Consider the following 26253-nt stretch of genomic DNA (forward strand, 5'->3'; position numbering starts at 1 on the left):
TAAAGCACAATGTGGGAAACATGCTTAAAAGGCAATATAACACTAGGAAAGTGAAAGGGAAGAAAACAAGTAATGTGAGGGACAGTTAACATGAACAAACTGGTATTAAGCAAATAGCCACAACAAATCACATTTTGCCAGGTGAAGGCAGCATTACACAATGGTTCATGAGTACTGGCTCTACCCAGAACACCCTTGAAGTGCAATGATAACTAGAAAGTGAGTTTAATGGTGAGTCAGTTAGTTATCTGTCTAGATTCCCCAACCTGGCCAATTCTCCATAATCTCTATCACCATCTGTGCTAAATCTTATTGTTTATAGAACACAATGCTATCCCAGAATGCTTCTCTAAATATAAAAGATAATATTATTGTTTAGCATCTGAATTCTAACTCTGTCAGCAGGAATCCCATTGGCTAGCTCTGAAACACAAAGAGCTTACACACCCCAAATGCAAGATGGTCACCATTACTGCAAGGCTTAGAAGTAGAGCCAAACACAATGAGGCTCTCACACTCTGCATCACTGAACTCTACTGCCCCAGAAGAATCCCATACCCATGAAGTTTGTCAGAGTGCATCTGCTCACCTGTCCTTCAGGTGACCTTGCAGGTTAGCATGGTACACAAATCATGAAAGGGCTCAACCAGTTGTAACTCAGCAAGTACCACAATTCTAAATAGAAAGGGGAACCACAGTTTGACAGAGTCAGAGCGGGCTGGTTTACTGTGCTCCTTCCAAACTACGAAGCTTTAATGACACTATTTGTCTTTTCCTTTATTACAGAGACTTGCCACAGGCTCATTTCAGTAGGATCACCACACCACCTACTGGCATGTCAAATTTTAATTGGGCCCTGCACTAATAGGGCGGTAAGAACACAAACAGGCCGGCGATCATTATGCTCCATTATGACATTGGTGGTTTGGCATATGCCAATCTGCCAATGTCCCGCACCGTCCGCCACACCGGTAACGACCGCCAGGTTGGAGACAACAGTCTCCAGCCCGGCGGCCGTCACTAGTCCGCCGGTAGTATCAGGACCCCGCATACCGCCATGGATTTCGTGGGGTTTTCAGTGCCAGGAAATCGTTCCCTGGCACTGATTGGGGTCCCCCCCCTCCCCTGAGTCCATCCCTAACACCCACAACCCCCCTACCACCCACCATATGTAGTAGGACCCCCTCTCCACCCCTGCCCCCTCACCCCCGCCCCATTGAACCCCCCAAACATACCCTCCCACACCCGCTACACGCACGCTCACACCACTCACACACATACACGCGGACATACATGCACTCATGCACACATACATACACATTACATTTCCCATACACACATTACACCCCCCTGCATACATACACGCAATCACACAACCCCTCTACACACTCACATGCACACCCCCATGGACGCACACACCACACAACACCTCGCCACCCCCTCCCCTAACGGACAATCACCTTGCCTGTTCCGGTGATCCTCCGGGAGGGAACGGGATCCATGGTGGCTGCTCCGCCGCCAGCACACCGTCACCAGAACACTGCCACGCCGAATACTGGGTCGTATTACGATGGGCGGTGTTCTGATGGCGTGGCGGTGACGGTGGAGCAGCCTCCACAACACCGCCGACCGGCAGTTTGGCTGCTGGCGGTTCTCCATCCAAAAAGGGGCTGAGGGTCGCCAGCAGTCATGATATGGTTGGCTGAAGACCGCCAACACTGGCGGTCTTCAGCCCGGCGAAACCTCTGCGGTCTCTGGAGGAGACCACCGAGGTTGAAATGAGGGCCTTAATCTATCTCAATGGGCCAGTACATTCAGATAAGGTGAATGTTTTCAGTAGGCAAATGTAATTTCTGTGTTTCTAGAGGACATATATCAAACATCATTTGACGTTTAATATCTTAGTGGGCATGACCAACATGCATTTTCACAGTGTTCTGATCATTACACAGACAGAGTTCCAAAGCAGTGAGTTTTTCAGCAACCTCAAATTAATGACGTGTACACTGGAACTCTCTCTGGGATTATTCTCCAACATCACCATTCCTATCATATGACTTAAATTGGGATTACAAAGTCTTAATTCATCAGTGGCTGTGCAATGTTTAACCTTCCAGGCAATGCAATGTAAGATTTGGCCAAATACATTTCTGCATTACACTCATTGTAATAGTTATGAGCACAAAGGTAAACTGTAAGTCAATGTTTAATCATTAATTATACCAGTACTATGTTGTAAGTTCCAAAATAACCATCCTTTAATTCTTACATCATCTGTGGAATGTAGCATTTTGCCAATTAGTAATTATAGCATGTTAAGGTCTCTGTTTAGGAATTTGTGTGACTGAATGATGTTAAAGCTATCAGTTAATTTTCCATCTATATATATTGACTATTAAAAAATGCGGTTTGTCTATGTAGATTTAGGGGCTTATTAACAAACTGAATTTTGTAGAGCATAAAGAACTCATGTTCTACAAAATGCAGTTCACAGATCTATGGCCAGATAATTCTTTATAAGCCTTTCCTACCATCCCTTTGCACAGATGTCCATTATTTAAGTTTTTGTAGTAAACATTTGTGGGACAACGGAAGTGGCTGAAAAATGGGGAACACTTACTCCTAAACACAAGGGAATCAGAGAAACTTAAGAATGAATTTAGAAAAGGGTATGCTAATGCAAATACTCTCACATAATAGTAAAAGAGTTCACAAGCACCACACATGGACACTCACATTGCAATGGACATCCATAGAAAACAATATGTATACATATATATGGGGATGGGGTCCCTGGGGCCTTTTAAGGCCTGGGAATGGGGGCCACACTCCCCTTCCCCTTTAATTAAAATATGGCTCCAGGGAATTGGGTCCTGAGGGCCCATTTGCGCTCAGAGATGGGGGCCAATTGCACCCCTCATGAAATAGTAAGGGAGCCCCTCTTTTCTATAATTAAAATATGGCTCAAGGAAGTGGACCCGAGGGTCTCTTAAGGATCAAGAAGGGGGCACATGGCCACCTCCCCTATAATTAAGAAATGGCCTGTGGGATAGAGTCCTCTGGCCCTTTTGAACTTGGGGAAGCACACATCCCTCCCTGAATGTAAAAGAACTTTGCCCTGGGGAATGGGGGCCATGGGGCCTCCTAAAGCTTGATGGGCATGGCAAGTATCCCTTATAATTAAAGTTTGGCCCTGGAGGATGGGATCCCTGGGGCTGATTTGGGCTGGGGAAGAGGGGCCAAACTCCAGGCATCATTCATGAGATGTTTGATGACATCATTTATAATTTATGACATCACTGGTGACATCTCAAATGACATCAATGATAACATGGTAAACATGGTGCTAAGGCTAAACTGGGTTGTGCACAGCTGAGAACTGTGTAGTGCGTGTTCAGTAGGCACTTGTGAAGTTTATGTTATGCTAGTGTAATATCATAGAATTTCAGTATTTTACTCATTTTACACAAAATTACCAAAAATATCCCATTATCCCCGTTGTTTAATTCCATATAATTCACTACAAAATATGCAAACAATCGTTTGGGAACAACATAGATGGCCAGAACAGGAACAGTTTTTGCTTGCAGCATTTGTTGTTTTATCATCATAGATTTTGCTCAAAGTCCGTCCTTGCATCCATAATGGAGGCAAGGATATGTTTAATGCTAAAATAAATATTCACCATACACAAGACCTCACTGACCAAGGGCATACAAAAGAAAGGCAGCTGGTTCACCACAAAACTCTAAGAATCCAAATGCACCCACGGGTGCCTACGGAAGAAATGGAGGAATAGCCAAACCAGTGAAGACCTCACCTCCTTTAGAGCCACAACTGCCATCCACCGCCGACACATTAGTACACAAGAAAGAACACTCTCCGGGAACGCATCCACTCCTCCACACACAACACAAAGGAACTTTTCTCAGTCATCAACGAGTTCACAAATCCCCCCTCTGATGCCACCAGCATCCCCCCATCGCAAGACCTTTGTGACAAACTCGCCACCTTCTTCCACCGCAAGATCCAAGACATCTATGACAGCTCATCCTGGAAAACCAACCCAGTACCAGAACCTACGAGAAACTCATCCCCTCAGAACCCACCCAGACCATCCACAGCTGGTCCACACTCACCACTGAGGAACCAAAAAACATAATGAACAGCACCCACTCTGGGGCCCCACAGACCCTTTCCCGCACCCACACCTACATCAGATCCAGCACATCCATCACCCCGAGCTCTGGAACATGATAAACTGCTCCATCAACACTGGCACCTTCCTCAGGACTGGAAACACGCCAAAGTACGGCGAGTCCTGAAGAAACCCTCAGCCGGCCCATCAGAACCAAAGAACTTCCTGCCCATCTCGCTGCTACCCTACCCGGCCAAAGTACTTGAGAAAGCTATCAACACACAACTACAAAATTTCATTGAGGTTAACAAGTGTCTGGATAGCTCCCACTCCAGATTCTGCAGCAACCACAGCACTGAGACAGCTCTTCTTGCAGCCACGGATGACATCCAATCACTTCTAAACCGAGCCTACACAACAGCACTCATACTCCTTAACCTCTCAGTGGCCTTCAACACAGTCTCCCACAGCACACTGTGCATCAGACTCCACAATGTAGGAATCCGCTGAACAGCCCTGAAATGGATCCACTCCTTCCTCTCCGGAAGTACTCAGAGGGTCAGACTCCCTCCCTACACATCTAAACCCACAGAAGTCAGCTGCCGAGTTCACCAAGGATCGACTCGGAGTCCAACTCTTTTCAACATATACATGACCCCACCCCCAGCCAATGTCAGAAGCCACGGAATGAACATTGTGTCATATGCAGATGACACACAACTCATCATTTCCCTCCAAGAGGACCTAGACACGGCCAAAAGGAATTTCCACTCGGGAATGGAAGCCATCTCTACCTGGATGGGAGAAAACTGCCTCAAGCTCAGCTCTGACAATAAAGAGCTCATCATCTTCGGAAATGCTACCTCAGCATGGGATGACTCCTGGTGGCCCACATCTCTCAGCACCCTGCTTTCACCGACTGAGCACACCCACAATCTTGGCATCATCCTCGACTCCATCCTATCTATGACCCGACAGGTAAACTCAGTCACCTCCTCCTGCTGGCACACCATCCACCAACTTCGGACAATTTTCAAATGGATCCCAGCAGATGCCGTAGGACAGTCAACCACGCCTTAGTCACAAGCAAGCTTGACTACGACAATGCTCTCTACACTGGTACCATGACGAGAAACATCAAAAAGCTGCAACTCATCCAGTACCTGATGAGCCCCCACGGGCTCCCAATAGAAAAACGAACCACCTTCAAGCTACTCACCCAGATGTACAAAGCCAACCACAACATCGGACCGGCATCCCTAAACCACCACGTCTCCTTCCACACCCTTGCCAAATCCCTCTGCTCCACTCATCTGGATCTGGCCACTATGCCTCACATTCCAAAGACCACCGCCAGAGGACGATCCTTCACCTACATCACAGCGAAGAGCTAGAGCAACCTGCCTGTCCCAAGACCTCAGACAAAGCCCATTGCTCACCACCTTTAGGAAAAACCTCAAGACGTGGCTCTTCGGGTGAGGCTCCACCCTTCCATTCCCTTCCCTCCCCACAGCAACTTGAGATCCTCATGGGTGAGTAGCTGCGCTTTACAAAAACTGATTGATTGATTGACTGACAATGCTATGTTAAAGGTAATTGTATGAAACTGGAGAATTGAGTATAAGTTAAGGTGGGTGAGAATCCACCTCTAGTAAACCACAACCCTTATCAGGTTGAACCCTTAACTAAATTCCTCATCATTATCCCCCCGTTTTTGTGCACTAGTCCCCTTCCCTGACTACAATCTGGTATTACCCCTTGCTGGACCCCTTTGCCAGATTGAGACACATCTCTATGCTTAGTTATTTCATATCTACCATGTTAAGGTACTCAATGTTGATCTGATTCACTCCATCCTTTCAAAAATGATAGGTACAAAATTGGAGGGTAGAAACTAAATTCTGGAAACATTAAAAATGGCCTATTAAAAATCAAAAGTGAATTTGATATGGGTGTATTATTCGAGTACCCGCATCAAGTAATAACCACAACCCTTCTCTAGGTGAATTCTTCAAATTACAAATTTAACCTGAGCTTAACCTCCTGGTATCTGTGGCAGAGATCAGACAGGCTTAACCTGAAGACATCTATAAAGTACTTATGCTGTACCAAAACAGTAATAAATTCAAAGTAGTGCAAAAGAAAAATCTCAAACCAATTGAGAAGAACACAAGAGATACTCCGATGGATTGTATTGTGGTGCCCTTACACATGCCAAAGGATGTCATGCTTCATCTTAGGGCATGCTTCTCATATGACCAATGCTGCAATGCCCTAAGGGCCCCGCAGGGTCATTTTCACAGAGGTCTTTTTAGTTGATGCCTTATTATGAGAGATGTTTACTTGAGGGTATCCATATGGGGTGGGGTAACTGTGTAAGGTTTCTATGTGCAGAAACTGAAAATTAAAACCGTCTAAGGGAACCCCGTGCACTCTTTACTGTTGTAGTACTCCTAGCGGGATTAAAAGACCATAGAAATGACTGGGCTGCTGTGGGGAATCAATGTACCCAAGAAGCCTAAATGCAAGAAAATAATACGTGATGCTGAGTTAACATGGTTTGTGCATCTTAGGTCCAAAAACAGATCCTCTGCACTTCTTCAGGACCAAACGTATATGGACAGGTGTCCCCGCACCTAAAAAAAAAAACCTGCGGTAGTGAAGGTAACCCCCTGAATGGTAATACCTGTAATCTAATGGAATGGTAACATATATTAGTGTCCCATATTGTTGGAAAGTGGATATTGGTAAGGGAAGGTATGTACCTACACTTAGCAATAGGCCACAACTCCCCCACTTAGGTCCAGTCAGGGTCTCAATAAATTAATCCTGGCTCAACCCTTCATAGCTTGGCAATGAGCAGGAAGGTTTAACTTAGTAGACAAAGGGCCTCATTACGAGGGTGGAAATCTTAAGACCGCCAGCCCGGCGGTGGCAGTCAGGACCACCGCTGCTATGATGGTTTGACCTCTGACTTGCAGACAGTGAACATTGCGACGGTGTTGGTGCACCCTGCAGATGACAGCATTGCCGCCTGTTCAGTTATGAGCCAGCGACAATGCTGTAGCCTGTTTCCTGCTAGGCCGACGCGCGGAAACCGCCAGCTTAGCAGGAAACTCTTAATAGATTCGGCTGAGTGGTCACCACAAAGGCGGCAGCCACCCTGTTGGGAGTTTGATGGACGGGCTTTCCCGTCCATTAAACTCAGAATGAGGGCCAAAGTGTGGAAAGAATTCAAAATTCACAAACCAGTAATAAAATAAAACACACAAAACAGTTTAAAAATCCAAAACCACTGTATAAGAATAGATTATATTTTTATATTTAATTTGACACCAAAATTAATAACATCGGATAAGGGAAACTGGAGATATGAATGTTTAAAGATTAATTCTCTCATTATGACTATAACGGTCATTTCAATAACCGCTGAAGCCGCTGCAGCAAGAGGACCGTCTGCTGACCACCCTATTAGGAGTTGTGCGAGAACTTCCGCCCATTTATGGGCAGTAGTCCCACTCTGTCGGCCTGGCCGGTTTGAGTTGAAGAGGCAGTTGCATCACCAGCACTGCTATGGCAGCAAGACTGCATCCGCCGTATTATTAGCTGTAATACGGCTTGACGGAGTCTTGCTGGTGGTGCTGGCAGTGCAAAACCGCAAGGACCAGTCCCCTCCTGGACAACCAGCTCGCCGGATAAGGTAAGGAGAACGTCCAAATGGGGTGGGGTGGGAAATGTTGGGTGCATGTGTGTGGTGTGTGCATGTATGTGTATGAATGGGGGTTTATGAGTGTGTGTTTGTGAGCTAGTGAGTGGGGGTGTATGTGTGCAAGTCTGCTAATGAGTAGGGATCCATGTATGTAAGTGTACGTATGTGGAGGGGTGAGTGTGTTAAAGTATGCGTGAGTGGAGGGTGTGGGGGTGTGAATGAATGTAGATGGGGTGTGTGTGCGAGCGATTGTTTGTGGATGGGGTGGGAGTGAGTGAGTGTTTGTGGATGGGGAGAAGAGGGGTGTTTGTTAGTGCGTGTGTGCATGTGCATGTGTTTGTGTAAGTGGACGGGGAGGGGGTGCGTATTTGTGTGAGTGAATGGGGAGAGCAGATGAGTGTATGTTTGCAGTGCAAGGGAAGGGTGTGTGTGGGTGTTTGGATGGATGTGTAGGAATGGAGGGGGTATTTGGATGGGTGGTGGGGGTTTGTAAGTGTGTGGACAGGTGAGGGGTGTATCGAGGTGTGACGACATGTGTGCATGTGTATGCCAGTGACAGGAATGAGGATTCCTGTCGCCGAGTGCTTTATCAACAGGGTTTTAATGGCGGGGTGACCGCCATGGAAAGCCTGGTGGTCTGCAGTTTCAAAATCCAGCCGGCAGGCTGGGGCCTGCAGCCAGGCTGGAGGTGCTCACTGCTGGCCGCGTTGGTGTGACCGCACCGGCGGGTCTAGCGGCGTTCTGGTGGTTTGGCTTCTGCCAAAGCCCACAACTGGTAATGCGGTGGGCTTTACCGCCAGGTCTGCGGTGGTATGATGCCACAGCGAAGCTGGCGGTCTGATGACCATCAACCTCCTAATGAGGGCTTAAATGTTTTTTAGCTGATGGAAAGTGAAAGCACAAATGAGGATGGAATGCAGCCACATAAACAAATCTGCCAGCCCAAAGGTCAGTGATAAAGTGGCGGTCCCACACCGGTCTGCCAACAGAACAATGCCCATCACATTATAACCCACAAATTCACCACAGCAGACATTCAATGGTGGTAAACCATGGGCGGTACATACCGCCGCGCTCACAATGGACACCCACATAAAAAACACCACCTCATTGGACAATTCGAACAACACACAATACACCCACACACCCACACCACTATAAAACACACACTCACATTACCCACAACCCCTTATGAATACAAATCATTGCCACTAGACAGATACCAAGACCACTGCCACAACTAGACACACACACCACTCACACCCATACACCCCTCAGGCACTCCACATCACATACCCCAACACATTACCCACCACACCCTCACCAACACACATCACATAACACCCATGGCACCACAAAGGCACCCCAGTTTCACTGAGGAGGAGCTAAGGGTCATGGTGGAGGAAATCGTCAGGGTAGAGCAACAGCTATTTGGAGCACAGGTGCAGCGGATATCAATAGCAAGGAAGATGGAGCTATGGCAGAGAATCGTGGACAGGGTCAATGCTGTGGGACAGCACCCAAGAACAAGGGATCACATCAGGAAGAGGTGGAATGACCTACGGGGGAAGGTACGTTCCATAGCAGCAAGACACCAGCTCACTATCCAGAGGGCTGGCAGTGCACCCCTTCCTCCTCCCCCACAACCCACAGCATGGGAGGAGCAGGTACTGTCAATACTGAATCCTGAGGGCCTTGCTGGAGTTGGAGGAGGACTGGACACTGGTAAGTCAACTTTTAACAATTATCACCCCCATACCTGCATGCCATCACACGACCACACCCTCACTCCCATCACTGCACACCATCCCACACACTCCACCATCACATCACATGAATCCCAATGGCAAACCCTGCATGCTGTACAATGCATGGAAACCCCTCCCTGCCCTGCATGGACACTCATCATCAAAGCATGCACAGCATAGGGCAACTAACATAACCACTATACACCAACATACACAAGCAAAAGCTGGCAGGGGAACAAAAACCATAGAAGGGAGGCTACAGCAGTACAAATGTCAGACACCTGAAGCATAATACATCATTTGCATCCCCACAGAAACCCCTTCCAATGTCACTGGAGAGGAGGTGCCATCACTATCCAGTCCCCCAACAGAAGAGGCCCACAGTGATGACAGTATCTCTGGTCTTCAGGATCTGGACAATCTACCTGGCCCATCAGGGACCACTGGACAGTGGGTCACCCAAGCCCAGTTACAGACCACTACAGAGCCTCCCCTATCAGCAACCAACATCACAGCACCCACCCAGCACCCCCAAACCTCTGTCCCCAGGACAAGTCAATCAGCAGTATGCCCCCAGGCTACACCTCACACACATGACAATCAGGGACCTGGGGTCAGTAGCAGTGGGCACACTGTTCAGGAGACAGAGGCAAAGACCACCAGGCACTCTGGGAGGACTGCTGTGTACCATGGGGAGGACAGGACCAAGGAACTGACTCTCCAGGAGGTGCTCTCCGAGATCCTGGGAGCCTATCAACATTCCCAGAACACGATGGGCCAGATCCTAGACAACATGCAGGAGAACAGGTGACTGCAGGAGGGACAATATCAGAGGATCAGGGAAGACTTGCAGGCCATCAACAACACCCTGATCTCCATAGCAGGGGTGCTGGCAGACCTGGCCAACATTATGAGGGAGGCAGTGTCACACCAGCAGGCCCCTGCCACTAGCCAGTCATCTGAACAGCCCTCCACTTCTGCTGCTGCTGGTGGCCAGGAGGCCTCGCCACGGGACCAACAGGCCACCAGCACCCCTCCCCCTGCAGAAGGTGAACCACCCTGCAAACAATCCCTGCTATCCAGACAGAAGCCAGAGACACTTGCCAAGTGGGCAAAGAAGTGGGAAATACCAGCATGCCAATGCCACACAGAATACAGCCAAAGTCATTGAAATATAAAGTTTCACTGTCTCACCTGTGTGTCATTGGAAGTACTGACGAATCACAGATGTTCTGTTGTCCACATCCTCATCCGCTGCCTCCTCATCCTCACTGTCCACAGGGTCCGCTGCTGCCACAGGGGCATCTCCAGTCTCCTCCTCCTGCAGAAAAGGTACATGATGTCTGAGGGCCAGGTTGTGCAACATGCAGCATGCCACTTCTATCTGGCAGACCTTCTTGCGTGAGTAGCACAGAGAACCGCCTGTCAGATGGAGGCACCTTAATCTGGCCTTCAGGAGGCCAAAGGTCCTTTCAATGATCCTTCCGGTTCACCCATGTGCTTCATTATAACGTTCTTCTGCCCTTGTCCTCGCATTCCTCAAAGGGGTCACACCCATGATAGGTTTGGGTAACCAGAGTCACCTGCAAATATTGAGGGATAACATTAAGCCACACACTATCCTATGTGGCCAACACCATAGGCATACACCAACATATATTGGGTGGGAACCAGGGCTCACCTATTAGCCACACTCTGTGCCTCTGTAGTTGGGACATCACATGTGGGATGCTGCTATTCCTCAGGACAAAGGCATCATGCACCGACCCAGGATACTTAGCATTGATGTGGGAGATGTACTGGTCCACCAAGCACACCATCTGCACATTCATGGAGTGGATTCCTGAACACCTGTTCATTCTGGAGGGGGGGACAAATGCAATATGTGTTCCGTCAATCACACAAATTATATTGGGGATATGTCCCATTGCTTAGAATCCAGCCTTCATATTGGCCAAATCTTCAACCTGAGGGAATGCAATGTAGCTCCACATGTGTTTTATCAGGGCAGATGACACTCTTGTCGGCACTATTGAGAACATTGGCTGTGCCATTCCTGCTGCCAAGCCCACTGTCACTTGGAAAGAACCAGTTGCCACAAAATGGAGAACTGATAGCACTTGCACAAGAATAGCAGATATCAGGGCAGGCTCCAATTGGGAACACAGCTCTGTGATTGTGGCCCTGTCCAGTCAATAGGGGAGGATAATGTGCCTGTCCTCCAATGTAGCCAAGTCCACCAGGGGTCTGCACACGGGGGTATGTCTCCATCTCCTATTTATCCACAGCGGTAGGTATCTAAGGGACAAAAGAGTGAGGGGGCTGTCACAAACTTAATAATGGAGCCACAACAGCAGTACGCAATCTGCAAACATGTTATAAGACAGTGTAATTTGTGAAGTATGTACCTAATTATCCTGTGATGCAGCATTAATCCATAGGCCTGTTCCCCCCCTGCAATGGCGCACGCCTGTCCTATGTGGAAGTGAGGCAGTCGGAAACTGCAGTGCAATTCCTCATTAGTTATAATTGGGCCCTATGGGGTACAGTGACCAATGGTGATCTATGCTGGGGGTGACAGTATGCACCGCCGTGGACATAACCACCATTTTCTATCATATTCTTCACTTGTTTCCTGACCTTCCATAGGAGAGGACTTTCATTGCATGTGCTGCTGTGACCTGTGTCTGGAACCTACCATGGCCCGTGTGACTGGGGAAAGTACGGACTCCTGTATGGGCCTCCAGACCAACAGGTGAATACACTGTGGGCACGATGCATGTGGCATGAATACATGGAGTTGTGTGTGTGAAGGCCTCGTGCAAGGGGGGTAGGTGGCTGTCCTCTTTGCAGTGTACACATTGTGTGCTGGGCTATGTCTGTGCCAATGGTGATGGAAACGGGTATGGTGGGCTATTTGTGTGACAGGCTGGACTGTCTGTCTAATGGTGTTCTCCTGACTGTATTGCCTCTGCATGTCAGCGCCCATCAAAAGAAGGGTATATGGCGTGCCATCACCAAGGACATGAGGACCCTGGGGGTCTATGGCAGGTTGAGAACCCACTGTCGGAAACGGTGGGAGGCCCTGAGACACTGGGCACAGAAGACCGCAGAGGCCCAGCTGGGGCTGGCCTACCAACGAGGAAGGGGTGCCTGTTGGACCCTCGCCCCCCTGATGGCCTGCATACTGGCGGTGGCCTATCCTGGGCTGGATAAGTGCTTGAGGGCATCACAGCAGCGAAAAGAGGGTGAGTACAGTGGCCATCATTGAAGCTCATGGTTGGAGGGGTGGATTCTGGGTGGTGGTTGTGTGTCAGTGGGTGGCCCTAGGCCAGGCGAGACATAGCAGTGTAGGTCCTCTGGTGGCTAAGGGTCTGAAGGGGAAATACTGCTTACCTAGCTTGTTAGTATTCACTACTGGTCAGGGCTGCGTGGGTCCCTGGTGTGTTGCAGTTGGTGGGGTGTACCCCTCCTCATTCCTTGCTGAGTAGCCTTTTTACTGGTAGTGCCATGCATAGTGCGTAGGCCTGTTTCCTGTGCGTGAGGGTGCTGTGTACGCCAACTGTGGTGTTGGTGCAGTCATTGACCCAGTGTATCCTTTGTCTCTCTCCCCCCCCTTTCTTTTTTTGTCATCCTGTCCTTATGTGCATTAGCATTATCTGGCAGAGGAGCAGAGGCACCGGTGACAGAGGGAGCTGCATCCCACAGGACCCTGGAGGCAGAGTCCTCCGACGCTGAAGGCACCAGTGAGACGGAGGGTGAGGGGAGCAGCATGGCAGAGACTTGAGGGCACAACACAGACTCTGATACCTCCTCTGATGGGAGTTCCCTGGTGGTGGCGGACACCTCTGCGACCACCCCAGCTGCAGGTATAGCTGCCACCCCTCATACCAGCACCGTCCTCCCAGTAGCCCCTCAGTAAGTTGCCTATGGCCGCTCACTCAGGATGGTGGGCATCTCCTTTGCCCCAGGCACCTCAGGCCCTGCCCCAGTGAGCCCTGCTGCCCTGAGTGAGGAGGCTATTGACCTCGTGATATCCATCTCTGTAGGGCAGTCAACCATTGTGAATGCCATCCATGGGCTGGCAGCTCAGATGCAGCAATCTAATGCATTCCTGGAGGGCCTTCACAGTGGATTGGCAGCCCAGCAGAGATCGATTCAGGCCCTGGCCTCCTCTCTGATGGCAGCCATTGTCCCTGTTTCAACTGTCCCTCCTCCAACTTCCACTTCCCAGTCCCATTCTCCACAACCCCAACCCATCCCAAGCACACAGCCAGACGAACATGAACACAAGACAACACCTGAGAGTGTCACCAGCAAACACAGGCACCACACTTCATCCCACAGGCACTCACACAAACACCATTCATTTGCGGACACAACAACATCCACTATTTCCACTGTCTTCCCTCCTCCTCCACCTCCCACCCAGTTACGTCTACACTCACACCTGCATGCACTGCATCATCATCCACTACCAGCATCATCACCCACCAAGCAGAACACACACCTCACTGGCAGACACCTCCACAACAACCATGCACACGTCCCCTGTGTCCTCTCCCACTGTGTCTGTGTCCCCCCTCCTAAAGTACACATATGCAAACACTCAGACACCCAACAGCCATCCACCTCACAACAGCATACAGCTCATGCACCTGCACCCAAATCCAGCAGACAAACACCTCCAACAACCACTCCCTCAGCCTCCACTCCCATTACTCCTCCCTGTTCACGCCCCAATGTCCCTAAAAAGCTTTTCCTTTCTCAGATTGACCTCTTCCCTACCCCTCCCCCCCTTCCTGCACATATGGGCAGGGTAGCAAGGACCCAGCCAAGCACCTCAGCCAAACAGTCCACGGGCCCAGTAGTAGCAGCACCTACTGGTGGTGGAAAGGATTCCAGGCCACAAATACTGAAGGGGAAGGGGTCTGCACCAGCCACAATGAAGGGGAAGGAGCCTGCACCAGCCACAAAGCAGGGGAAGGAGCCTGCACCAGTCACAAAGAAGGGGAAGGAGCCTGCACCAGCCACAAAGAAGGGGAAGGAGCCTGCACCAGCCACAAAGAAGGGGAAGGAGCCTGCACCAGCAGCTGTCACAGAGCCCCCACCACCAGCCATGGTTGTGCAGCCATCAGAAAGTGCAGGAACTGAGCAGGAGCCTCCCACAACAACAACCACAATGCAGCCATCGGAGGGTGTAGGGGCTGACCAGGAGCCTCCCACAACAACCACCACAGTGCAGCCATCGGAGTGTGCAGGGGCTGAGCAGGAGCCTCCCACAACAACCACCACAGTGCAGCCATCGGAGGGTACATGGGTTGAGCTAGAGACTTCCACAACAACCACCACAGCGCAGCCATCAGAGAGTGCAGGGGCTGAGGAGGAGCCTCCCACAACAACCACCACAGTGCAGCCATCACCGCCGGCGGATGCCATATAGTCCAGCCTTCAAGGGCTGTTGTGCGGCCTGCCCCCTCCAGAACCAGTGGGGTATTCACCGACTTGAGAGACTGTGGCCTTGCACTCCCCAGGACCAAGCAGAGGGCATGTTGCTCCCTCCAGAACCAGTGGGCAAGTCACCCACTTGAGAGACTGTGGCCTTGCACTCCCCAGGACCAAGCACAGGGCATGTTGCCCCCTCCAGAACCTGTGGGCAAGTCACCCACTTGAGAGACTGTGGCCTTGCACTCCCCAGGACCAAGCACAGGGCATGTTGTCCCCTCCAGATCCAGTGGGCTTGCTTCCGCATCTGGCTTAGGTGCCCCTCCCACCCCCTGAGGTGCCTTCCTATTTGCCAACTAATGCCCCTGCAGTGTTCTCTCCGTATTGGGGCAGGAATTAAGTGGGGCCTTGGACATTGCCCTGTGGCCATGTGAGCCCTGTGAACTATGGACTGGGCAGTGTCCCTTTTGTGTACACGTGTACAGATCTGTTAAATGTGTAAATCAGATTTTTTAATTTATTGTTGGACTGATTACAATCATTTTCGTAAATTCCTGTTGCCTTTGCATTATTCTGCAGATTTTCGTTTTCAAATTGTTTTTGGAATGCATATGGTTGTGTGTATGGTGTGTGTGGTTGGTGTGTGTGTCACTCTTGCTTTCCCCCATGTCCCTTGTGTGGTAGGCGGCTGTACTCATCGTCGTCATCTTTGCTGGTGTTGGTGTTCCAAGTGGAGCATAACGTAGAAGATCATCAGGAAAACTTGCAGTCCTGGTTCCATGGCGCCGTGGTTCTTCCCTGTGCCTCCAAAGGTGAGTCTTTTGACTTCTGTGCTCTGATTTCGCCAGACTTTTGAGGGCGTTGGTACTGCCCCAGAAAAGGTGGAGGTTTCCTGTGTCATAATATGGTGGGCTGTACTTTGTTTTCCCCCTGGCTGTAGACGGCTACTGCCGTGGTGCCTGTTGTTTCCGCCCTGGAGGTCGTGTGGTATATTGGCTGACTATCGGAGATATTACCGCCATGGTCATAATTTCGCAGTAGTTACTGCCAGTCTGTGGTGGTATTACCACCACTTTATCACTGACCACCAGGGTTGTAATGAGGGCCTTAGTCCTTTTTTCAGGACGCGTTTCTTCAATGGGATGAACCACAAGTTGGATCTGATTTATCTGGAGCCCTCTTCGGATATGCGTTGCAGGACACCTCAGTGAAGAATTCGACATTTGGACTGAGACATTTTACGTTCTGACTGTCACTTTTTTGGAGCTTTTTCTCTCTTACGTTGGACGACCCTCCAAAGCAAGCTTATTTTAAGTCAAAATTGTCAGCTTGTCTTTCCATGTGCCCCCAGTAGATTCCTGGAAATCTGGGCTCCGCAGCTTTACAGCGGGACAAACCTGCAAGTCAGGCTGGGTCGACCTAAGACTGCTTGACTCACGACATCGGGTTGGTCTACTTATGGAGCATTATGCCAAAAGTTCTACAATCTTCTCCAAACTTCTGGAGCTTCTTCCAGACGGTCTTTGAAGGTCCTTTAGGAGTCCACAACTCACCCCAACATTACAGAAGCTCTGAGTTCTCCTTGAGTATTAGGACTCCAACTCCCAGAATGCACCTGGTTCAAATAAAAAAATTACCACTAGCCACTTGTCAGTTTCTTCAGGGCTTGATGCAATAGACTCTGGTCAGCTATTTTCTACCTGTAGCCAACAAGGAGTCCCTTCTTGAAGTAGTTGAAGACAGGCAACATCCTTTTTCTGGTAAAGCCCAAGTGTGCAGCTGGTGCAGTCCTGCAGAGTGCAGTGTCCAGGTGCAGGTCAGGGGTCCAGCAGGGCAGTCCTTCTTTTTCTTATCTTTGTTCCTGGTAGGGATCTGAAGTGTGGGTGCAGCTCTGCCATATTGATAGTTGCTCCTGGGGTGGAAATCAGGGGAGGGGGCTACTTTTCAATCACAGATAGGCCACCATGCCCTTGGGTGACCACTTCCTGGGAAGTGTGGAAAAAATCAATCCAAGGGAACAACAGTCCTCAAAAATCCCAAATGGCAGAAATTCAGTCTCAGAGGTTAGGTCTGGCTGAGCCCACCCACTAGTGTGGATAAGTTTCCCTTAACACACCCCTTTCCAGTCCTCTCCTAATCTACTCAGGGGGCACCTGGCTGTCTGCTTTTGCAGGAAATGGGGGAGGTCCACTTGCTGGACCAAATATCCTTCCCTCATTTGAAGTACAGTTTAAATGCTCTCCCCCGTCCTGTTTCCCCATCTGCAGAGGCAGTCCTTCTCCCACATGCACTTCATTTGTGTTCAGCCCAGGCCATTTCACACCTCATCAAGGCACCATGGTCAGGCTGCCAGAGGCTGGCCAATTAGAGAAGGGCACTACAGAGATGAAACTGGAAACTTTCAGGTAGAGTTCTAAACCTCTTTTCCTGAGTTAGCTATATTAAATTCAACAATGGCAAGTTGTTGGATTTATTATAACTATATTTTTGATACCAAACTTGAAATATTTAGCTCCTTCCTTTTGAGACTTTATTAATTAAAAATAATGTCTCCCCATGTTAAGGTAGTTTATGACTTTGAAAGCACTTTTAATTCTAAAGTGGAATTTGGGGTTAACTATAAATAAAAGCAGCCAGCAAGGCAGGTATGCCTTTAAAATGGCACTGGCACCTCAACAGTTCACCTATTGTTGCACTAACTATGCTGGGGTCCCTAAACCTACATGCCCTACAATATACTAGGGACTCATAGGTAGGTTGAGACAGCCACTTATAATTAGCCTAATTTGTATAATCCATTTTACACAGAGCACTGGCAGTGGGACTGGTTAGCAGTATCCAGGGCACAGCCAAGAGTCAGTAACCACTAGTGTCCGTCCAAAACGTTTGGGGGGTGACCAGGGCAAAAAGGAGGACTTTCCTACACATCTGCAATAGACAAGAGAAAGAAAAACAATGATAAAAAGGTGACAGTATAAGCTCTATTACTGTACTCCTGCGTGAACTTCATAGCATATCAAATATATTTAACCAGGATAACAGGCATGCACATGCTGCAGGAAACTGCTCTAATCAGTCACTTTATTTTGAGGTCAAGAGGCCAAATGACAGTACACACATCACAATTATAGAGCAAAATGGCCTTCCACAAACTTAGACACACAGTGGCAGCAAAGTCTACAAATACCACACAGTAATTAATCAGTGCCATCAACAGTTCTTTAGGTGTGAGGGTTCTTACACAATGTTTGAAAGAGGTATGCCCCATAGGTCGCCTAGAGGCTAGCACTCAGCTGCTAGCTAAAATAAGGCACACAAACACATAATTAGACAGGATCTCATATACTAAGTAGTTACTTATGTCACTTAGGTATGGCTGAACTCACAGATCTGTAGCGTCTGGACTACGGTTGACCTACCCTCCTCCTCATCTAAAAATAAAATAATGTGGATCTGGAAAACTAACGAAACAACATTCTAAATGGAAGAACCTCCAATACCATCAGAATTACCACCAGGATAACTTGTGAAGAGTGTAACCTTAGGATCCAAGTTTTACCTCACCACATATCTTGTCCTACATACTCCTGATAATGTATCCAAATAATCGGAACTCAAGGTATGGTTCTAACAGCTAATCGCCCGGTACATTGCAAAGTTTCCAGCAAAGTTGAAAATCATAGATAGTGAAATGACAAGAGTCTTTTTGATGCCACATGTAGCATGAACATGGCTGGAGATGAAGGGGATGTCCTCTTCGCCTAATACACAAACTACTGAGGCATGGTGGTCTATACAACACAGCAGTCTAAAGAGAGGCAGGCACCTGTGAAGCAGACCCACAAGAAGGAGTCTGCTATCCAGAGGGCTCTGGTGGTAGCTGAGCTTGAACTCTGATCAGACTCTGACTTGGGCTCCCATTAACCAACCTCAGAGGTGCTGGTGGACACAAAGGATAAACCGGTCATTGAAGACGAGAGGGAACTGAGGGCAGGACCAGCTATTACCCATATAAATGCTAATACTATCATCTGATAAGAGGGTACAGCTGAGATACAGATAGCATGGGGGTGGTGGGGAGGCAAGGAGCAGTGAGGTGCATGGAAGTGGATAATGGGATGGATAATAATGGTGTAGGGGTGGCAGGTTAACTGCTAAGCACCTACATTTGAGGACATACTGTTTCTAGGCACCCTGCAGGTTTGAAAGGGAAACGTTGTCCACTTTCATTCAAAATTCTTTGTTTTTGGCTGTGTGTTCTAAGGCCTCTCAGTCTGAATAGGGGGTTGGAAAGTTGTTCAAGTTCATTCTGGGGCAGTGCATTGTGCTCATAGTTTGTATGGTGGTTTGATACAGTGGAGACAAGGGGTGCTCATTCACCGTCCCTGTGCATCTTTTGCAGAAGGCACTCTACGGTGAGGTTGTAATAGCAACTGCTAAATTTAATATCTTAACCTGGAATGTACGGAGTATGGTGTAATACATAAAAAGATACCACAGTCATGGTTACCTCAAATACAAACATATACATTTGCATGCATGCAAGTGATATATCTTAATGCCCAGGAGATGACAGGGCATCTTGGTGAGCACCTCCTACTCTGGGTGCACTAGGGGTGTGCTGATCTGGATTGTGCCTGGAGTCCCATTTACAGTTCATAACTCCTAGATAGATCGGAGGGTGGGTATGTTATTGTAGAGGGAGTGCAGTCTCTGGTAGTGCTGTATGTGCACAATATTGGCCTGCTCATTTATTTGAGGGGTTAGACCAACCCCTACTCTGATACACAAACTCCTAGTGTGTCTGTGGCAGAGACTTTAACTGTGTCCTTGTTACTGTTTTGGATAGGTCGACCCCTCCTTTAAGGAAGACCAGAGATTATGGTTTTTAATCTGGGCTAAATTGTCTTCACATCAGAATAGACTTATTTTATTGCTGTGCTAAAGCTGATTTAGGTTGTCATACATAAAGTATTTAGGATGCACACTGTTGGATCACAACCTCTTGAAACTATCCCTTCGTTGGACCTTAGCATGGCCAAGGATACCAACAAAGTGAATAAATGTGGATGCTTTAAAGGATGTGGGATTCTGCACCACTATATGAGAAAATATAGACCAATTTATCTCCAGGAACGATGGTACTGCAACAATGGAATATGTTGCTCTCAAAGTGGTTTGGAGGATCTTATGCTTTAAAACAGTCTATGATTTGAAAAAGACTGCAAGAAATGGAGTATGGAAAATGGTAACACGAGACCTGGAATTGAAATTGATCCAGGACTCCACTCAAATACAAAGACTAACTAAATCTAGATTAGATTATAAGGTACTACTTTATAAATTGGGTGTTTTCATTACAAGGAATATGTGTCCCACCAACAAGTGGAGGGTGACAAGGCAGTTAGGCTCCTACCCTGTTTACTCCATTTAGAACAAAGCATGATCCCTGTACATGCAATGTGCATACAGAATGGGGATTTTGAATACACTCAGGAAGGCATAAATGCCTTTTTATGTGTCCCCGCCAGAGGGAATGGAGGCAGTGGTGAAGGACTATCTAGATTGGATCATACTACCCCTCATTGAAGGACAGCAGGGGCTTGAGTTAGAGGAGCATTACAGTTGAGTAGATTACAAGAGGTAAAACACCGGGCATCAATGGCCTACCATTTATGGATCACAACTAGCCCCCAGTTATTATAGGTCTTGGTGGCAGCTAGATCCAAAGGATTACTACTGGCATTGGTGAGAGAGGCCTTGCAGGTGGTGCTTCTGAAGGCAGAGAGGGACCACCCATAGGTGGGTTAATATCGCTCCTTGTCCTTGCTTAATAATAACTGTAAGGTGTTGGGGAAGACTCTGGCCAATTGCTTGATGCCTGTCATACAATCACTAGTCTGCGATGGTCCAAATGGCTTTGTCCCAGGAAGGGATACTGGGTGATCTCAATGGATATTAAGAAGGCCTTCGACACCCATGGCTGGCCATATTTGGTAGAGGCATTACGCAGGATAGGTATGGGTCTATTGTTTCTGAGCTTGATATAATTTCTGTACATGAAGCTACTGGCAAGCGTGCACACAGGCAGGGTGATGTCTGAGAGCTTCCCGAATGAGAGGGACCGGGCAAGGTCGGTCACTTTCACCACTTGTTTCTGTGCTGGCCATGAAACCCTTGGCATGTTTGCTGCATGCAAAGGGTCCAGCAATGGAGTTACTATAGCTAACAGAGGGTATGTCATCTCTATATGCAGATGATGCATTAGTGTACCTCCTTAATGATACTAATAATCTAATCCTATTAACAGGCTGTCTGACTGTGTTTATGAGGATATTGGGTCGGTGTATAAGCCAGGGTAAGTTGTGTTTTTCCTCTAGTGAAGCTTTCAGATGAGCAATCTTGACTGCTACTTAAGGTAGAGGTACAAAGGCATTATGATGCATTTACCTATTTGCTAATTAACATTTATCATGATGAACAAGATATAGTGGAGGGCAATCTGGGGAGAGCACTTATAGCAATAAGGTGCTCGATCCCCTTCTGTTGTTACTTACCTCTTTTTTCCAATGGCTGGGTGGCTATTTCGAAAATGCTGGTCCTCTCAAGATTTCTATATTTTTTGCTGCTCTCCCAGTAGTGCTCAAGCATCCTTTCTTTAGGAAACTAAGATAACTGTTAGTCAAACTTATAAAAGGTAATGGACGTCATAGGGTGGCTATAGCAAAAATGTATGGTAATATCCAGCATTGATGCTCTGAATTATGAGCTGTGTTATGCTGCAGCCCAGCTCCAGTGACTGATGTGCTCTGTTCCCTATAGCAATAGTCCTGCAAAAGAGGACGTCCTCAGAGGGTTGGAGAACGCTGACATTTTACAATGACTTATGAACAGAGCCAGGTCAGCCACTCCCAGCAGTATGCTAATGACTGTGGCGAAATGGTGTTGGAATATCTACATCTAACCGAGGGCTAGACAGATCCAATGTGCACCAGAGTTACCACTCTGGTCCTTACCTGAATGTTTTTGTCTCACATTACACAACAACATCAGGTCTTGGCGAGCGTTGGAATCTAAAGTTGGGAGGACCTGCTCGATAATGGGGTGCTGTCTCCCTTTGAGAACCTGAGTGAAAAGTTTGTATTGGGACCCAGCAATGTCATATTTTAAATGCACTAGGGGGGCGATTATCACGGATATGGGGCACCGTCCATAAAGAACTAGCCAACTCTTTTGGGTTGTAGGTAGTACTAACACATCACAGTCTGACTGACGTAACTGGTAGGTTTATCCGCAAGAAGGCAACACTCTGTTTTTTGCGTCTATTGATCCACATAAAAAAGTCAATAAATGTCAGGATCCGTGGACCTAGCCCAGGTGCTGGCGAAGTGTTGTATCACTAGGGTTTGGAAGGCCCCTGCGGAGCGACACATTTGAGATTGGCTGAGGGATATCAAGAAATGCATGTATGCCGCAAGTGACATGCTCACCAGGTTGAGTGGGAATGATGCTAGGAGGGTTCAGTATGAAGCTTGGAATATGTACCTGGAAAAAGTAGAGGCCAAATCAGATAGTTTGCCTCATTTAGCATAATCTCGTAAGAAAGGGAACTGAACTTGCTGCCTTCACGGGTTACACAGTATGTTGCTAAGATGATCGCTAGAGAAGGTTGGGGCACTAAAAGGTGGGAAGGATTGTTGGTAGAGTGGGCAGGTGTCTGAATCGGGGCCACAATGCTACTGTAAACAGATACTTTATTTTTTTATGTTTCAAGTATTTACGTTCATTGAGGTGTGAACATGGAATACATATCCTTGGCTAGTTCTGCATTATTAGTTCTGCCCTATGGGTCTGTCTGTATGTTAGCTTATATTTGAGAGGGACAGAATCAGTAAAGGTTTAATACAAAAACTGCACAACATACAACTAGATCATCTGCCCCTCAACTGCTGTTAAAAGCAGTGTGTGGTGAATGGGAATTAATGTTCAGTGAGTTAATGGTCAGTGTCAGCAAAGGTTAAGTTTTAACATAACTTATACATTTCCTATCATATCATAGTCACTATTACCCCTGTCAGCCATTATTACCCACATGTTGGGCATGTATGTGATTGTGTATACATGTGTGTATTTTGGAATAAGTAAAACAAGTAATTTTTTTCTTTGAGCTTTATTGTGAAAAGTATCTAGCCTTCTAAGCATCCGAGCTTATTAAAACTGTAATATGTATTTTCTTCCACGTTTGAAAGCTATACAACATGTACTCAGATATCATGGACTATTTACCAGGACCCCATCAACGAATATACTCTTGCTTTACTCATCTTGAAAGATTTGTTGAAAGAAGAGTGAAAATTAATCAAGAGAGTTTAAATCGTAGTGCTCCTCGTGACTTCATTGACTCCTTCCTCATCAAAATGGAGATGGTAAGACACACTATAAGAAACATTCATTAATTTACTCAATCATTTTAAGAATTTAACCTTGCGTATTTTCCTCAGATCATTCATTTAAGACATGTATTATTTACCTATTTACATGAATATCACAGACTGCAAGACACATCAAAATCAATAGGTTTAAGCGGGTGTCATAAAATGAAAGGTTTTTAAGGATGATAATATCATATTTTGATTTCAATGTTGCTTTAGCATCAAAAATGCATGATTCTCTCAATGGCTTTGATATGATCTTTAAACTACATCCGGCTAACGAAGAGGCTTTCAAAAGATATTTGGTGGTCTTGCTTCAATGGATGAATAGAAGTTGTCTGCAACTGAATCTGTTTCAATGGAAAGTGATGATAGTGTTCTTGAGGTACTGTCCAGGTCCAATTCACACCGAGAAATACAAACATTGGCAAAGTCAATAGGTCACTTCTTTAAATGGCGAGTGCCGCCTATTGGCTCGCCTTTTTTTGCACTCCCCCATATTTCTCTAAATTTACAATTCTAAAATGACAATGGGCTATGTTGGATTAATGAATCAACATTTTTAAAGTGACCACCTGTGTGTTATGACGTATCTGTACGTACATGTGCAGTGTTGCCATCTTGTAATAGTGAAATACCTTTTAGGCACAGATTGTGATGTACCAGTGGCCTTTTTCCCATTTCTAATTTAACCGTCGTACGTGGTTTGAGACCAAAAATGTAACAAAATATGTGCTGGATCACAAAACAAAAAAGCATAAGCTGCTGGGCAGCGATACGCAGCTGATTTTTTTCAATGTGGTGTGGGAAGGCTGATAGTTAGGGGCAACGGTTCAGCAGCAGTGTACAGCTACTGCACCACCACAAAACCACAGAATATGAAGCAATCGACCAGGTAGCAGCACATAGCTCACATTAAAAATATGGTACAAAAAGTGTGGCACACGGTTCGGTGATGATGAAAGGGTGGGGGAGCGAGAAATGTGCAACTGCTGTGTCCTTGAACAGAGAAGAACCAGTGAGGCGAGGAAAGCTACAAATAAAGGAAAAAGAGAGAAGCAGGAGCCAAGAAGGGCTGGAGTAGCAATGGATGAGAAGGGGTTAGAAGGTAATGTTAGTGACTGGGAGACAGAGAGAGCGATAGAGAGGAACATGGTGCATTCCCGGAGAGTGCTGATAGAGCTATAAAGGTAGTCTGCTCACATGAGCAGTGGAAGGATACAAGCCTTCCAATTTGAACTGAAGTAAAGAAGGAATGCAGCAGAGTTATGACAAACACAAAAAAACAGTGACTGACTAAAGAGCATAGAACTGAGATACACATAAAGGCCATCAAAATATAACCAAGGGGCTATATATAGTATTGTATTGTGACAGCAAACAGTTAAAGCTTAAATACTAGCGTGGGATAACTAAGCAATGGCCCTGCGCTCTCACCCACAGAAGTCAGTATATCCCCCTGACTAAATATTACACTATGCCACAGTGATGTGGGGAGAAGAACTAAAGGCCTGATTTATACTTTTTTAGTGCCGTATTTGCGTCATTGTTTTGCGCAAAAGTGGTGCAAACTTACAAAATATAATTGAATTTTGTAAGTTTAAGCTGTTTTTGAGTTAAAAAATGATGCAAATGTGGCGCTAAAAAGTATAAATCTGGCTCTAAATACTAAAAACATTTGCACAGAAACAAATCTCGTATAGACATGATAAAAATCACAAGAACTGCAGTCTTGAACTCATTTTCTACTGAATGGAAAACAACTGTACTACCATGTAATGCTACACGGCAGTGTGACCCACCAAACACTAATTCGATATTTTAAATTAGAGCTAAACAATGATTTACAGCATGTCTATGTCCGATAATTGAAAGCATTACAAGCAGTACCACAGAGTTAACATAAAGTTTAAACTCTCCAAAATAACAACAAATAATTTAAAGTGTATTCATATGCACTAAATCAAAATTTCTATCATATAGATATAGTCCCAAAATCCCAATAGATGTGACACATCTGTGTCTGTTAAGGAAAAAGACACATGGCTTTCAATGGTCAGTTGAAGATAGTACCCAGTCAGATTGATATACTCCTACTAGCCCTACCTGATAAGTGATCCACAGCAGATTTTCTACAGAGTTTATATTCCAAATATCTCATTATCTGAACAATTAACTGAAAATAGGATAGAACGCTTCTGTATAACATATTTTTTCACCCCTCAGGAAGCAATGTCATCAGTAGTTCATCATTTGATTATCCCCACTAAGGACCAAATGGCCAGAGTTGTCCATATTAGAAAGTCAATCAAAAAACTTTGCTGAAGTCAAATGACTAGTTGGTGCGGTGACAAACATATCTCTTTCCTTGTTGTAATAGTTAGTTCCATATCCATAATTCCTCTGTGGACAAATACACAATCAAAGGGTCCAATTAATACATTAATGACGTGTACATTTCAAGATCAACATTTAACCAATGTGGAACAGTTTGCAAGTAATCCACCAACTCTCCCTGCTTTATAATTTAAGGTCTCTGTCACTTCCCCAATAACCATAAGTGTAATGCAACATAATTGATCCAAATGATGATTGTCCCTGAAGTGTTTTGCCAAGGGAGATCTAAGGTCAGCATGTCTAATGGTTCCTAAATGTTCTTGCCATCTTATTTTCAATGCACATTTTGGTGAGCCAACGTATTGACAATTACATACACAAGTGAATACATAAATACAGTATGTCTATTGCAATTCATAAAATATCCTATCTGAAAATTTCTAG

At 46.6% G+C, this 26253-nt stretch overlaps 1 protein-coding gene across 1 annotated transcript in view; it reads left to right on the forward strand.

The window, feature by feature from the left end:
- The window catches only part of LOC138299949 (cytochrome P450 2A3-like), a 391420-nt gene that overhangs the window by 114598 nt on the left and 250569 nt on the right, over positions 1 to 26253 (forward strand). Inside the window, exon 5 of the mRNA XM_069238677.1 lies at positions 23290 to 23466. Coding sequence (XP_069094778.1) covers positions 23290 to 23466 — 177 coding nt within the window. The remainder of the gene's footprint in view (positions 1 to 23289; positions 23467 to 26253) is intronic.

This window comes from Pleurodeles waltl, chromosome 6 (assembly GCF_031143425.1).
Source record: "Pleurodeles waltl isolate 20211129_DDA chromosome 6, aPleWal1.hap1.20221129, whole genome shotgun sequence".
Classification (NCBI taxonomy): Eukaryota; Metazoa; Chordata; class Amphibia; order Caudata; family Salamandridae; genus Pleurodeles; species Pleurodeles waltl.